This window comes from Pseudopipra pipra, chromosome 19 (genome assembly GCF_036250125.1).
Source record: "Pseudopipra pipra isolate bDixPip1 chromosome 19, bDixPip1.hap1, whole genome shotgun sequence".
NCBI lineage: Eukaryota > Metazoa > Chordata > Aves > Passeriformes > Pipridae > Pseudopipra > Pseudopipra pipra.
Window position 1 is genome coordinate 881,520 of NC_087567.1, and position 16,142 is coordinate 897,661.

The 16,142-nt window shown below is 50.2% G+C and overlaps 1 protein-coding gene across 3 annotated transcripts in view; it reads left to right on the forward strand.

The window, feature by feature from the left end:
• MAP2K4 (mitogen-activated protein kinase kinase 4) overlaps window positions 1–16,142 on the forward strand; it is a 94,393-nt gene that overhangs the window by 70,201 nt on the left and 8,050 nt on the right. For all 3 annotated transcript variants that reach the window (XM_064675599.1, XM_064675600.1, XM_064675601.1), the window contains 3 exons: window positions 2,702–2,821; window positions 4,081–4,132; window positions 4,515–4,642. In XM_064675599.1, the coding sequence (XP_064531669.1) occupies window positions 2,702–2,821; window positions 4,081–4,132; window positions 4,515–4,642 (300 nt within the window). The remainder of the gene's footprint in view (window positions 1–2,701; window positions 2,822–4,080; window positions 4,133–4,514; window positions 4,643–16,142) is intronic.

Consider the following 16,142-nt stretch of genomic DNA (forward strand, 5'->3'; position numbering starts at 1 on the left):
TATACAAGGTTTTTTATGCTTAAAAATCAACGCTGCATAGCAATTTGTTGTACTTGTATGAGGTTTCAGTACCACACTCATCCCAACCCCACAGATGCACAGAGTACACATGGATGTGTGTATTTTTTACAATACTGGCTCTGCTCAGGCTGCCTGCTGCTCCACTTGGTTTGTTTTGCTGTCCAAACACCAGCTGTTGTAACCTGAGCAACTGAAACCACTCACAATATTGGTGCAGTTGGACACAAATACGAGGCTGCAGGTGGTCAGTGTTGTTCTGGCACTACAACCAGTCCAGTCTCCACAGTCTCAGTACAATAACCTGGGAATACAGCCCCATCCCATTTTTTATATAAAGCTGGTCAAAACAGAAGCAGTGTAGAGCCTGTTCATGTCTGCTCTCCCTGCAGAGGGTTTGTAAGGCTCTGTTGGGCTTCCAGTCTTGCTTGATTTGTGCCCATCACTAGCACTGGAGTTCTGGAGTTGCTTGCTCTGAGCCACTCTCCATCATATGGAAGTGCCTCAGCTGCACTTTGCCTTTGCTGTTGGTGCTGAAAAGAGAAATTTGCTACATGTGTTGCCCCATTTCCCATCTGCAATTTAACTTGAACGGTTCCTTAGCCGAATTCATCCCCAGCTGATCTTTTGGTGTCCAGCAGCCCGAGTTCACCTTTCTCCAGGTGTTCTGAAGTACTGGTCCTGCCCTTTTCCTGCTGCACTGCTCTTGCCTCTTTCACTGTGATGTCTCTGCTTCCATGTCTGGCACAGCACCTATTCCATGAGTCCCTTTTGCTTTCTTTTGGGTGAAATGAGTGTTTTCTGGGCTCAGGCTTGTAGCAGCCATTTCCCTTGGGTGGGTGACATCAGCTCCTGCTCTGCCTTGTGCTAATTTGAAAGGCCTGGTGCCAAAAGAGCTGTGTAAAATGGAGCTGCCTAGGGCTCTATACCCCCAGTCTTCTTCTCCAGCCAGCCCACCAGCAGCTCGGCCCTTCCTAGGGAAGCAAATACCCTCTTCTCAGAAGGGAGAGGCTGTCCTTTGGAGTCAGCATCCCTCCTTTGGCAGGAGACAGTGGGAGATTTGCTGTCACTGGAGCAGCAGCACCTGTAATGTTGGTGGCACGTGGACCTTCCTGGCAGTTTGCTGTTTGTGTAGCTGAGAAGAACCTTGCTCATGTGGGAGCAGCCCAAGGCCAAGCTGAGAGGCACCACTGCCTCTGCCCGTACCAGCATGTGGTGTTTGGCAGCACCTTTGCTGGCCTCTTCTGTTCCCTCAACCTAAATCTTTGGGCTGGAGGCAACTTGGTCATGGAGTTCCTTACTTGTGTTTCACAGGAGGTCATTCCAAGTGGCAGAAAAGCTCTTTTTGGCCTTAAAACCTCTACAGCTCTACAAGCTTTTCCACCAGATAAATTTAACTGGAGAATTGCTCCTGACACTCCTGAGATGGAGAGATTGAGAAGTGGTTTGGGTGTGTAGGATGGAGCAGGGGCCCTTGCCATTCCTTCAGCATGCCCATATCCTAGGGGTTTTTCCTAATTTTATTTCCATGTATTAACATAGAGTTGAGTTGGTTTGTGTTTGCTTTGGTCAGGAAAAATCTGCCTTCTGTAGGATAATAACTTGGAGAATTTGTCCTCTATTTGTTACTTCTTGTATCACAGGAGTGTGCAGCTTGTCCTAAGCAGAACATTATCCCGTGCCTGGGGCTGCCCCTCAGCCCTAGGCAACACTGCCTGCACAAGCCTGTTGCTCCTCACAGAGGGCTTGGGGGTGGTGTTTAGCCAGGATGAGACACCTAGACTGTTCTGCATGTAGCTTTTGACAGCTGATGCAGTTTGGGCACTCACTGTGGTACAGTCTGTAGGAGATAGGTGTGAGGATGTCATTTCTGGTGAGGGCAGGTCTGAGTCTAATGGTTTAGTATTTCTGCAATAAAGAGTTGCCTCAAGTGCATGAGAGTCTACAGAAATAGCTCATGGAAAGCCTCCTGTCCTCCTCAATGGGGCTAAAATGTTCCAAAAAATGGAAATAACTCGGATCAGTGCATGGCTAAACTCTCTCTCAGTCTACCATAGGGCAGACACACACTAAAGTATGCTGTGGGGATCCATTTGTCATGCCCAGCAAATCCACTCTGAGCAGTTCAATTTACAGATCTCAGGAGAGTTTGATAAAGAACACGTTATTCTCCTGTGGCAGTTCAACTTGGTTTGGTTGAACACGTATTCTGGTATATTTTACAATTTTCTGCACTTTAATTGTTTAGCTGTAAGATGCAAATCCACAATCTCCCCCCACTCTTAGGTTTATTTTCATTTTCTCTTGCTTAGACGGTATCTCTGAATGTTGTATGAAATGTCTTCTGTCCTCTGCAGGACAACCATAAACTGAAGGGATTTTGTTTTAGTCTTACTGTGCCTGCTGGTGTTTCCCTGTGCCTGCAGCCTTCTGGAGAGCCAAACAGTGTGCGAGATTCATTCAGGTTTAGGCATCTAAACTGTAATGTCAGGTGTGAGGTGGGCCTCTGCTGTGGATGGAGCAAGTCTTTCTTTGCTAAAATGAATCAAGCTGAATTCCATCCTTCCTGTCAAATGCACAGATGCAGTGTGTTTCATTGGATTCAAGGGATCTCCGTATGCTCTCTGGATTTGTATTTCTCATTTTTGTCTTGGCAGTAACACAGATTCTTTTCTCTTTCCAGGGTGACTGTTGGATCTGTATGGAGCTCATGTCTACCTCGTTTGATAAGTTTTACAAATATGTATATAGTGTATTAGATGATGTTATTCCAGAAGAAATCCTAGGCAAAATCACTTTAGCTGTGAGTATTTTGTTAAACCTTTTTGTTGAAGCTAATGTGAAGAGTTCAGATCTATCACTCCATGTGAAGATCTGGTTGGTTTGTGCAGCAGAACTGCTGCTGCTTTTTGCACCATGCTGTGAATGGTCCTTGAGGGTGCTTGTGACTTTTCCACAGCATACTGCATGGTGGAAAAGCAGGTTCTGGGGGCAGTAATGAGTTCATAAAGAGACCTCAGGACCAGCTTCCTGCTCTGTCTGCTTGAATGTCAGCACCAGCAGCACAGACACCACCCTCCCTGTGCAGGGATTGCTTCATGTGCACAGGGGAAAGCACTGCTGGAAGCTGTCTCATCCCAAGGAAGGTGCCTAAAAAAAGATGAGCTGTCTCCCTTTTCCTCGTTTGTACAGGGAACAAGGAGTTGGGCATTTTTACCCAGGACAGGTGAACCCCACTAGGCTCTGGACTCAGTGGGTTTCCCACTTTCACACTCGAGGCACGGGGGAGAGGTTGGTGCCTCTGTGTGGGGGCTGAGCTGTGAAGGGAGAGGAATCCCATCCAGGGTATCCAGGTGCAGCCTTACTACGCAGAGCCCCCTTTCTTCGTTTAAGAATCCCTGTAAAATACCCCTTGGCTGTGCCAAAATGAACTCTTGGTTGGCTGAACACAAGGGCAAGGTCTGGCCCTGCAAAATAAATGTGTGGTTTGGGTCTGTGGTTTTGAAGGGTATCCTGAAATCTCTGTCCTGCTGCTGCCTGTAAAAATCTGTCAGGTCCACCAGGTTTCTGCAGGGGATGCTGGGCCCCTCCAGTCCAGAGAAGACTCTGGCAGCCTCGTGCAAAGACTCCCAAAAGCACAGGAGACTCTTCAGCGAGTGGAGAACCTGACTGATGTTTTCAAGTCCTGGCCCAGTAAAAAGTCAAGGAATGGCAACTGTTGTTACCTACTGAAAAAATACAGCATAGGGCTTGAAATAAGTTACTGCTCAGGATAATTAATATCAGAGATTGTTTTGACTTCACCCCTTGTTCCCCTCTCCCAGAGTGGGATCTTTCCAGGTCACGGGGGATGTGTGTTCACTTAAGTACATCCTCTCTCTTGTATCACTATCTCTTTGCAGGAGAAGTTCAGAGAAAAATGCTTTTATTACATGGCATATTACAGGAGTGATATCTCAACATACTGAATGTTTTTTTCCTCTGTTCTCGGAGCTCCAAAAATTTAATAATCCCAAGGCTCTTAGGACATCTGCTAATTTTTCATCTGTTTTTCTTTCTTAGACTGTGAAAGCACTAAACCACTTAAAAGAAAACTTGAAAATCATTCACAGAGGTGAGTTCACATCTTTTCTTCTCGTCTATGAAAATAATTGCAAGAATTGTAAACAGCTTTTGCTTCAGTCAAAGTGGGAATAGCACATGCACTGCCACAAGTCTGTGCAGCTTTTGCAGAGGTGTCTCCAGTGCCTGTTCTGTTGCCCCTTCAGCCTTTGCTTTTTCCATGTAAGTGTGATTTCAGAGTGGTTGGGCATGGCCATCTGCCCCCAGGCACGGGGCATCTCTGGGACTGCCTCCATCTCCTTGTGCTCCTGCTCAGGATCCTCAGCGAGCACATCCAGCACCAAGGGGTGCGGGCCTCGACCCTCTGCAGCTGCTGCTCCTGAAATTGAAACCTCCAGCTGTGACTTACTGCTTTAAATTTCTTTCCCCTGCAGACATCAAACCTTCCAATATTCTTCTGGACAGAAATGGGAATATTAAACTCTGTGACTTTGGCATTAGTGGACAGCTCGTGGACTCCATTGCCAAAACGCGGGATGCGGGGTGCCGGCCGTACATGGCGGTGAGTGGGATCAGCTGCTGTATCTGTGGGATCTGCAGGACCTCACCCCCTCCTGAGGCCTGGCTCGGCATGGCCCTGCCTGTCATCAGCCTGTTTTCCATGGGATTACCCCTTTCCCAGAGGGAACCAAGCTCTGGATGGGGCGCTGCTGCTGGCAGTGTCAGCAGAGGTGTCCAGGCTGTGGCAAAGTGACCGCATTCCCATTTTTTGCTGGGTTCCTCTGCTGCTGCCAGGGCTGTGGTGCTGGAGTGGAGAGGAGCTCTGTGCCTTCCAGCAGCTCCAAAAAAACCCAGCACTCAAGGGGAGCAGTGCCGTTGGAGTGCAGGTTTGTCTTGGTCTGCAAGAAATCCATTTACTCTGGTAAGATTATGTCACAGGAGTTATTGCAGAGCAGAATTACAGTGATTATTGCAAACCTCTTTAATTCCAAAGTGTGCCAGAATTTAATTCCAGGGGAATGTGATTCTGGAGAGCGGCAGGAGTAGAGCAGCTGTGTGGAAATTGCTGGGGCTGAGTCGTGGCTCCTGAGAGTCTGTCCTGCTTGTTTGCTGCCCTCCCATCCCAGGGAGAAAAGCTGTGGTGGTGAATTTGGAAGCTCTCTGAGGCTTTTAAACACTTCTTCTGTGCTTCAGGCTGCTTTGAAAATGCATCTCTGCTCTCATGTGAGCTGAGGGTACCTTGTTCAGGGAGCTATGTGCCTGCTGCTGTCAATGTAACTTTTATTTCAGTGCCCATATTTAACTTTTGTTACTTATTTATTTATGCTTTATTCTGTATGCTGAAAAATACTGTCTTACAAACTCTCTTGATCTACCACCAAGGAGAAAAAAAGGAAAATATCTCTGTTTTAAGGTACAGTGCCCATCTGGCCCAGGTCACAGCTCTCAGATGGGTTTTATCTGATTGTGATGTCCAAGGCAAACCTGTCTGCCCTGACTGATCTGTGTAAGTGCAGAGTCTGGATTGCAGAGCATTTGACCTTTTTCTCTCACTGCCCTTCTAGCAGAGGTAGAAACTCATTGAGCTGAACAGGATAGTACAGGTGAGATCTGTTCTTGGAGACTGATGCTATGGTGCAGCAAAGTCTGTGCAAGCACCAGACCCACAAAACATGGTGAAAGAGGGCAGTTTGTTAAATAAAGACCTTGTGAGGCTGGAGAGGGGCCAGAGCCATGTCTCTGCTCTCAACACTCTTGACGAGTGTGTGGAGCTCCTTGCAGGGAAGAGGCTGGGTTGGAGCTGCCCAGTTTGGTGTGTTGGTGAGGTGTGGGATGCTGAGGGCAGCAGCAAAGAGGGGTGACCAGGAGGGGTGGGAGCCAGAGCAGTGTGAACTATCTGACCCGAGGCTGCTTTTGCATCCCAGACTGCAGGCACTTGGACAGCATGGCTTTGTGGGGTTTGGGCTGTCACTGCCTTGCCCCTACACTCTGAGGTGTGTGTCATATCTGCAGATAGAGCTCTTGAAAAATTACTGTCACCTTTTCCCCTCCTGAGTTCAGTGAGTGATAATTTCAGGAATTAATGTTCTCCCCTTTTCTTAGAGCCACGGGTAGGTGGTTGGCTCTGCTCCAGCAGTTGGTGTAGTTATACCATGACAGTTCCCGGTGTGTCTGTCTGCTTCCTTCCCCTTGGGCTGTGAGTGGGTGAGTGCTTCTATAGCCCCTTGGTTTTCCTTTCTGCCGTCTGTCTGTCCATATGCACTCTGCTCTTTGTGCAGCTCCATCACCAGCTCCAGACTTGAGTGGACTTTTAAATGAGCAAAAGTGTTCCAGTTCAGTTTGTGTTTTTCAGACCTTGGCATGGCACAGGGTTTGTGGGACAGCCAGCAGCTGGCAAGCAGTGTGGGAGATGACTGGCCTCTTCCCTGCTGCTCTCTGGCCTCAGTGACTCCTTTCCAACTACATGAGCATTTCCATGTACTGGGAAGCCTGGGAAACAGGGAGATGTCCCCAGTGTGCAGGCACATTTGCCAGCTCTTTCTCCAAGCCAGGAGAGGCTGATGTCTGTAGGAATGCTGTGATCAAAGCTGGATATACCTGGGAAGGAGTCAAACCACCACACTTCTCTCAAAAGGAAAATAGTATTTTTTTTCAGTGTAAAATAGGCCAAGAGCAGTAGCTGTGTTCAGCCGGGGAGGCTCTGTTAAGGGCTGCTGGATGCTTCTTCCTGATGAGAGTGTCTTGTTTTGCAACGCTATAACACTTGCAGTAATTCCTGCAGCACGAGCACTTGCCCCTTGAAAGAACCTGTAACACCTTGTTCACTGGGGCTGGTCCCCAGAGAGTGTTGGTAACAGTAACACTGGATTTTGGCCAGTCTGGCTGTGAGCAGCCTGAGGAGGCAGCAGGAGCCATGTCCAGCTGCCAAATAAGTGCCATGGGTTTGAACCAAAAGTGTTGGAGCTGTTCCCAGTGAGCAGCATCTTGGCCTTGGAGCTGCAGTTTTGGGGAGGTTGTTTTGTTTTTGGCTTTCAGTTCCTCTGCAATTGTTACGGTAAGCAAAGGCCTGTTGGTACCTTATGTTCTCTGACACAAAGGCAGGATTGAGTCCCCAGGCAGCCCGTGGCCCCTGGGGCAGCCCCTGGGCCATTCTGAGCCCTCTTCACCCAGATTTGCCCCATGCTGGTGCCAGCGCTGGGGTTTTGCTCCAGGTGAGGTTGGGGTGAGGTTGCTCCTGGCCAGCCCTGTGTCCTCCCCGTGTGCTGCTCCCTGTGATCCCTGCCTTGCCTCTGGCTGTGTGGGTGCTGCTGACGGGAGTGGGCTCTCTGTGCCACACTGACACTGGTGACCTTTGTGACATTACTGCTTTTTGCCTTCCGAACACTCCAGTGAACCCAGTGTCTGTGTCAGAGAGGAGAGGGGGGAGACTGGAAGTGCTTGGTTTAAGCAGGGGTGGACCCAGCCAGCATGAGGACCGATGTCCTGCCCTGCCCCACTCCTTTGGGACCTCCAGGGGCAGAGTTTGATGGTGTCACCAGTGTCCTTGGTCACTCAGGTCCTTTTCCCAGGTCACCTGGGTGCCATTGCCCTGTGCTTTCCCCCCTTCCCAGGGGCTGCCCACTGTGCTCTCCGTGAGGGCGTGGGCAAGGGGATGTGCAGGGCACAGATACAGAGCAGCCCTCTTGGTGCCAGGGCATTACCCACGTCCCAGTGAACACAGTCTGTGTGTCCCTGCCTGTGCAGGAGCAGGGGCCTGTGCACAGCCCTGTCTGTGCTCAGGATGTTTTCCTGCTCCTCACTCTCCTCTGGAGAAGGTGGGCAGTCACTGCTGGCATTGGTGTCAAGGCCAGCTGGAGGCTGTGTCCCTGTGTTTGGGTGGCTTGGGCAGGGATCAGACTGTGCACAGAAAAAAAAATTACCCAAGGAAGGTGACAGTGACAGCTCTGTCCCCTCTCGCCCTGTGCTCATGGAGGGGAAGGCTGTAGGGATGCAGGAGTTCTCTGGATCCTTTTCCCAACTGGAGCCACAGCAAGAGCCTGTTTCAGCTTTGCGTTCCTGACCCAGTGCCCAGGTTTCATCGGGCTCAGTCAGTCATTTTTCTGCACAGGCAGGCTGTGGGTTTGCATTCATGCAACTAAAATCCTCTTGGATGTTCCTAAATATTACTGTATGTTGGACATTTTTTTCCTCTTTCCTCTGAAACTTGGAACCCAGCCATAATTTTTTATGACTGAGAAAACAGATCTGGGAGGAGACTGGGAGACATGTGGCCCCGCCCCTGTGCGAGCAGGGCGGGCTGGATCCAGGCTTTCCTGCCTGTGGCATAGGGAATGCCGGGGAGATGCCTGAGCTGTGAGCGCAGCTGACCCCACTGCCGTCACCGTGTGCTGCCGCTGTCACCCGCGTGCCTTCAGCTCAGAACGTGACCTCTGCTCACTCATCCACTGACAGAAATCTGGTTTGCTCTCTGTGAGACTTCTCCTTTCCAGATGTGGCCCCTGCCATCACATGGTGCAGAGCCCATGCTGAGCAGCCCTGCTGCAGTGCTGAGCTTGGGTCTGTGCCTCCGCATTTCACACTCATCCCGCCGGGTACACGGCAGGATGGGATTTCCCTCCTTGCCTGTTCGGATGCTCAGCTGCACAGGCAGTTTGTATCGACCTGGGGAAGCCTGACAGTAGCCACCTGTGTAAGCTGACTGCTTGCCCAGCAGTACTGTGGGCAGGACATGAGGTTTGTGGAGAAGAGTGCTAAAAGTGGGGGAAAAAAACACGTTTTGGCCACTAGGATTTAAGTGGGAAGTGCCTGAAAGTCAGATCTGGGAGATAGTTGCCCTCGGGAGGCATGGGATGTTCAGCTGGAAGCAGCTCCTGGCTGCTGCAGGTTTGCTCTGCCTGGGTGGCTGTGCTGGGGTGGCCCAGGGTGGCCCCACAGCCCTGATCAGCTCCCAGAAGGCTGGTTGGAGGCCATAGGCAGCAGAACGGGACCGTCAGGGCAGCAGAGATACCAAGAGGAATGGGCAAGGAACCTTAGGGCAGGGTCAGGTATGGGGAGAGGGAGTGAAGGGCTGTGCAGATCCCAGGTGTGCAAGTGTGTATGCAGGTCCTCCCACCCTCCTGGAGCCTGTTTGGCCCTCAGCAGTGGAGCAGGCAGGACACAGGGCCATGGCAGGAGCAGGGCACAGCACCTGCTTTGGGACTAGGGACTCCAGTGTTCATGGAATGCAAAAGCTCCTGTTTCCCGTAATATGGGAAGGATTGGAGTCAGGACTGGATCTGGGGGTGAGGGTTGTGCTTTTCAGGATCAGCCTTTCACAGGTGATGAGGCCAGAAAGAGAGGCATTGGAATGCAGCAGGGGAAGTCTCCTGATCCTGCACCCAGACTGGTTGAACAGAAGAGATCTTTAAGAAACCAGATTATGAGGCTCACACTGTGATGACTGCAACCTGGCCTTGCCACACGATGACTCACCTTTGCTGATGGCCATCTGCATGTTACGTTTGATTTCTGGTTAAGATGCGTGTGACTTCATCTGTAGACACCTTCTTGGTTCCCTTTCTCTGCTGCATCACAGAATCCTCTAGGATGAGAAGTAGTTCCTTTGCTGTGCTTCCTTCTGGACTCCTTTCAGTGTGTGCTTGGAGCTGGCCTGTTGGTTAGTATTTATGGCTGTGGAAAAATAACTGGGCAGTTCAGTGTTTGGTTCAGTAACGACTTCAAGGACCTGCAGAGCATCCCTACCAAAACTCTGGGCCCTTGGTGAGGTTCTGTGAGAAAGTTCCTTGATGGGCCTGAAACACCTGACAGCCCTTTAACACAGCCCTTGGCAGCAGCAGTGGGGATGGCGTTGATGTGTCAAGCCCTGGGGTGCTGGACGTTGGCCTTCATGAATTTTGCTCCTAATACTATTTAGTACGAGTAAGTCCTGTATTAGTGGCTGGCTGTGGGCTCTGGTTTCTGCTCTGTTTGCAGAGTTAAGGAGCCCTGTCTTTGCCACACCCCTTTCCCCAGCAGGTACTTTCTGACTGATGCAGTCACGTCTTGTGCTTTTCTTTGAGGAGATTAGGGACTGAGCATCTTATTTCCCTTAAGGCAGATTGGCCTGTGTTTTATGGCTGGGCTATAACCCCCTCATATTTTCAACATCCTTTTACAAATGTAGACCCTGAAACTGTGCAAACTCTGTGTTTGTCTCACCTGTGGTGTCTGTAACAAGAGCAGCAGCTCCCAGACCATCGCCCCAACCACACACCCGAAGTCTTGATGCTCCTTCAGGATTTCCTGCACTCCTGTTCTGCCCTAGGGGCCTCTGTCACCCCAGAGTGCTGCCTTTTCTGCCTACTCCAGTGAGTTAGCAGCCAGCCAGAGCCCAGCTTACCAAACACTCCAGTCACACATAAGGGCTCTCTCTCCAGGAGCCCTTATGTACCATGCTAGCAATAGTTTTTGTTATAGGCAGAATTTAACAACACTAATTTTATATTTTCATGGATATTATTAGCAGTAGGCTAAGGAAGGCCACCTTTGAGGTCCCACTATGAATCTTTCCCACTCAACACATAACAGTTGCACTCTGAACTCTTATCAGTGAAGCATTTACTGATGCAAATTATTGATGCTTGAGTTAGTTGGGGTCCAGACCATGCCCTGCACTAGTCCAGCTTTATTACAGGCACATTTACCTTTTCTAACAAGACAAATAAGGTCATTGCACAGTTTCAGGGTCTACATTTGTAAAAACACAACGGGGCCTGTTTGCCTTCAATAATGTTCCAACCTTTCTGTGCCTAGTAAGTGTCCCCTGTCCACCAGTCCATCACTTTGCTGCTGTTGAGATCGACGAATTCAGCCAGGGTTAGGAAAGCCAGCTGGGAGGGGATGGTGATCCCATGCGAACTGGCATCTCCACCTGGAAAATGCTGCTGGAGAAGCTTTTCAATGAAACATTCTCTCACAGTAAATACGTGAAGGAAACAGGAGGGGAGGAAAGGCCATTCTCTAGAAATATGATCTCTGCTGATAATCTCTGGTCTGTCACAAGCTTTGTGGCTGGCCTGGGTGAGGGGGAGGGACAGGAACTCAGAGAACAGAGGGGATTTTGGAAGGAACATCTGAATTCAGCATCCAAGGAGGGACGAATGCTTTGGCTGAAGTATTTTTTGACAATACTACTCTGCTCTCCTGTAGGTGCAGAAGTGATGCACACAGAGCTCGGGTCACTGCTGCTGTCTTGGTGAGGGGGACTCAGGAGCTGGGAGCAGTGGCAGATCCAGCCAGCAGAGGCAGAAGAACTTGTGTTCTCCACTGCCCTGGCAGCTCTTCCCTCATCACACCATGTGTCCTTTGTTCTACTGTGTCACTCCCTGGCCAAGGAGCTGGGTCTCCTCCTGTGACCAGGGCAGGCTGTGGCACAGGATCCTGTGTGACCCCTGGAGCAACTGGCACTGCCATACAGAGAGAGAACACAGTGTCATAGGTTTGTCCTTGGTCACCTGGTGCTGGAGAGGAGAATATGACCTTAGAAAAGATTTTTACCCAGCACAGTGACTGTGATGCCTCAGTTGCTCCTGTGAATGACTCACATCTCTGCTCTTAGGCACTGAGGTCACCCGTGAGGTCCTACATGCCCAGGAGGGGATCTCAAAGCTTATTAGGCTCCACTTGAAATTACCTCACCTCTAGCAGCCAGCAGAAGATTTTGGTGTCACCAATTGGGGCTGTTCAGCTTGGAAAAAAGCAGGTTGTGTGGAGACCTCATGTTATGACCCACCCCAGAAGGGGAGGGTAACCCAAGTTCTTGTTAATAAATCCCTTGGTGTGGATAAGAGTGAATGATCAGTGTTTGTAAATATATATATGTAGGATTTATTTTAGAATGATTTTGTTTCAAAGGAAAACAGGTATGCAGCTGTTTTGGTTGTTTCATCTATAGTAATACAGCAATATTAAATCATAAAAATAACACTTAAGGAAATGTGTAAGGAAAGGAAGAGAAAGGATAAACAGGGAAAGATATATATAGTAATCACCTGCTGGATCCAGCAGTGAAACTTGGTAGTTGCAGCTTCCATGTCTGTTGGTTGAAGTGGTGGTCTTGCTCTGTTGGGGGTGGGGGAAGCATTGCCACCCCCCCAAACTCTAAGATTTCATGAATAATTATACACTACAGGCTCAGGTGGGAATGCCTTGTACCTCCCCTGGGTTGGGGAGTTTTACAGTGGATGGTGTCATGGGACATGTCAGGAGTCTCTGACACCTTCTAACACCTTACAGCTTCATGTTACATTAGCATCAATTATGGTCCATCATGGTCTAAAATCTGAGATGAATAGCCCAGGGTAGGTGTGAAATGTCTTCAATGCTCCCTGAGGGGTTTTCACAGCAGAGTCATCATGTAAGGGAGGGCATTGGCATGGTAAGAAGGATTATCCCACCTTGCAGAATTTGCTTTTTATCAACCTCTTCCCTTATCTGGAAATCCAGTTTGTAGCTTCAGGTGTGCACACCCTTCTGCACCCAGGACAGTTGGGCAATGGCACCCACTTATCTCATCTGAAGGTCTTTTCACAGTAGGCATATTCAGAGAGGGGTGGGCTTTGCCCATGAGCAGCTGTTTCTTTGCAGTTTGACAAAAGTCTTTTGGTGATCATTAACCATTTCAATCTCTGACACCTCAGAGCACCTTCCAGGATCTGAAGGGGCCTACAAGGAAGCTGGAGGGGGCCTGTTCACTGGAGTGACAGGGCAAGAGGGAGTGGCTTCAAACTGACAGAGAGCAGGTTTGGATTAGATATTAGGAAGAAATTCTTCCCTGTGAGGGTGAGAGGCCCTGGCACAGGTTGCCCAGAGAAGCTGTGGCTGCCCCATCCCTGGGAGTGTCCAAGGCCAGGTTGGACAGGACTTGGAGAACCTGGTCTAGTGGAAGGTGTCCCTGCCCATGGCAGAGGTTTGGAACAAGCTGGTCTTTAAGGTCCCTTCCAACCAAAACTTTTCTGTGATCTTCTGGGAGATGGAGGGCTGGTGTGAGCATCTCCTGGCCAGGTGAGCACTCAGGCTCTTATTCAGCCTTACAGAGTCTGAACTGCCAGCCCAGCCCAGCAGGGCAGTCAGGGAGGGGGCTCACAGGAGTGAAAACGTTTTGAGGTCTCAGTGAGCAGGTGAGGGGAAATGTGGGGGGACAGCCCTGAAGGAAGAACAACTTGCTTTTCGCTGTACGAATATTCTCGAGAAATACAGCAATGTGAAAAGTGAGTGACAATGTTCTCCTTACTGAACAGAAGAACTTCCCAAACCAGTTATTGATGGTCCAAAGGATGGTTCCCATTGCTGCTGCAGCACCCTGGACTTCATTTTACACGTTTCAGTGTGAGAAGTTAGTCTTCGTGGCAGGCTGGCAGCTTCCATTTCACATCTCTCTCTTCCTGGGTTGGAGCAGAGGGAGAGTTTGTATCATGTAGAATTTTTCTGCTTTTTGTATTGCAAAAATACAGCACTTTCTGGTCATTCTTTGCTCCTGGTAACCTTTTACTTCCTTTTAGTTTAGGGATGCATTGACCTAAGTAGAAAAGAAGTTTGTTGTGTACTTTTTATTGCTGTGGAGGCAGTTTTGAATTTGTGGTGCATGTGGGATAAAATTCCCTGATTACATAACCAGTGAAAACCCAGATCTGAGCTTCAAGAATTGGGTTTTCTAAGAAATGCAACTTTACTCTTTAGCTACATGAAGCAGCTCAGGAGTACAGGGAGTCCTGTGTGCATCTGTCCTTGTGTCTCAGCCCAAGCTGCAGGTGTTTGTGTAGCTGGGTCTTGGAGAAGAGGGAGGATAACCTGAACCACGTGTGTTTGCTTACCTGGGGTTTGGAGGGCAGTGAGGATCTGTGCTGCTCACTGCTCATTTTTCAGTCAAAATGCTGGTGCCCAGGTGAACACTGAACCAGAGAGAAGTCCCATGGCAGCCTGTACCCTTCTCTGATGCATCCATACTCTGCCCCTTCACCCCATCAGCACAGTCCAGAGGTGGGTCTTCACCTCAGCCATTTCCTTTCCTGCAGGACACCTGGCCTGAGCCAGGCTTTGTGTGCAGCCCTCACTCCAGGTCCCCAGAGTTCACATGGTGACTCTTCCTTAGTTGGTGTTAGTTGCTCCCATGTCATCTACTTCCTGCTTCCCATTTAGATGGGATTTACTTTGGTCTATCCTGCTTTCCCTCTAACTGTGCCACCATGGTCTAGGGCCATGTCCCCAGTGCTCTGCTCAGTGGAAGTAGAAGGCTGCCCCTCACTGGTGCCTGAGACAACCAGCTCTGTCTCACCAGTGCCACCCATCCCACCAGTCCCTTTGAGCAGTTGGGCCCTGCCCAGAATGGTTGTTTTCTGTGCAGTCCCCTCCTTCACTGTGCTATGTGGAGAGTGAGTCCTTCGTCTGCAGCTTGGAACTGCTCTACTGTGGATCTGTGCCGTGGATCTGTGGTGTGGGGGGTCACAGCCCTGGCAGGGCCAGCATCCCCATAATGTGGTGTGGCCCTGTGCTGGCTGGTCCCTGGTGGCAGCCTCTAGACATGGTGATGTGTCCCCAGCAGCGCTCAGGGCAGGGCCACCCACTGCCATTCCCACACACCAGTGTCTGTCACATGGGGTATGGGGCTAAAAAGACAGTCCTTGGTCACAGGGAGGTCCTTGTTTTCCTGCAAGGTGACTCTGATTTGCTTGGTGGCAAGGTACCTGCCAGCTGTGGAATCCATCTTCTATTGCCAAAATGTTTATGGGCAGTGGCCATGAGCCCAGAGAGGGGCTTCACATGGTGGGGACAGTGGTTCATAGTGTCCTGCAGCACAGGGAGCATTGACAGAACCATAGAACCCATAGGTTTGGATTTCAAAGATTACCTGGTCCAGCCCTGCTACTCACTAGACCAGACTGCTCCAAGCCTACTCTGACCTGGCCTTGAACAATTCCAGGGATGAGGCAGCCACAGCTTCTCTGGGCAACCTGTGCCAGAGTCTCAATACCTTCATTGTAAATAATTTCTTCCTTAAATCTAATCTGAATCTACTCTCCTTCAGTGTAAAACCATCACCCTTGTCCTGTCACTCCAGGCCCTGGTAACAAGTCTTTTTGTCTTATAAGCCCCCTTTATATATTGAAAGGCCAGAGTAAGGTCTCCCCAGAGCCTTCTGTCCTCCAGGCTGAACACCCTCAGCTCTCTCAGCGTGTTCCATAGCACAGAGGCTCCAGCCCTTGGATCATTTTTTGCCCTTCTCTGGACTCACTCCAGCAGCTCCATGTCCCTCCTGTGCTGGGGACTCCAGGGCTAGAGGCAGCTCTGCAGGTGGGGTCTCACCTGAGGGGGCAGAGCAAGAAGGAGTGGGACAATCCCCTGCCTTGGCCAGCTGGCCACAGTGTTGTGCCTGAGGGACAGGGAAGGGATAGCTCCGTGTGTCTCACACCCACTGTTGCTGCTGGAGCCAGGAAGGCAGGAGGAGCCCCTGGTGCCTGGCAGGAGGGGTTGGAGGTGAGAGCTCTGCTCCGAGGGAAGCCAGGGTGTTACAGGGCTGCAGGCACAGCAGAGCAGTTCTGGGAGAGCCCTTGGGCTGGTGGAGCCTGGCTGTTCTGGGCCCTGAATTCCAGGAATGCTGGAGGGGCTGTGTGGGGTCATAGGCAAAGAAGGCTGCTGGGGGTTGCAGGTCCATCACACTGCCTGTGGCATTGAAACAGAGCGTGGTGGACACAGCATCACTCGTGATGACAGTCCCTGGAAGTCCCTGCTTTTCAGCCTATGACGGGACAAGGAAGTGCCTGCCAGGCCACGTCCAGTGCTGGTCAGTTATTGATGCCATGTTCTTCTATCCAGCTCCCTACTGCTGGCATCCTTAGTTTGGTTTCTCTTTGACCTTTTGGGCTGTTCACAGGAACACATTGCTGAGAGCATTTTGACTTTTTTTGTACCCATGAGGTGATGTTATTCTGTGTGTTACCTCAGAGGACAGCTTTGATTTGTAAGTCTGAGCTCCTCTTGTCCTTCCTGAGCCAGAGTACGACCCAGTGCTCACCCATGGGCTACTC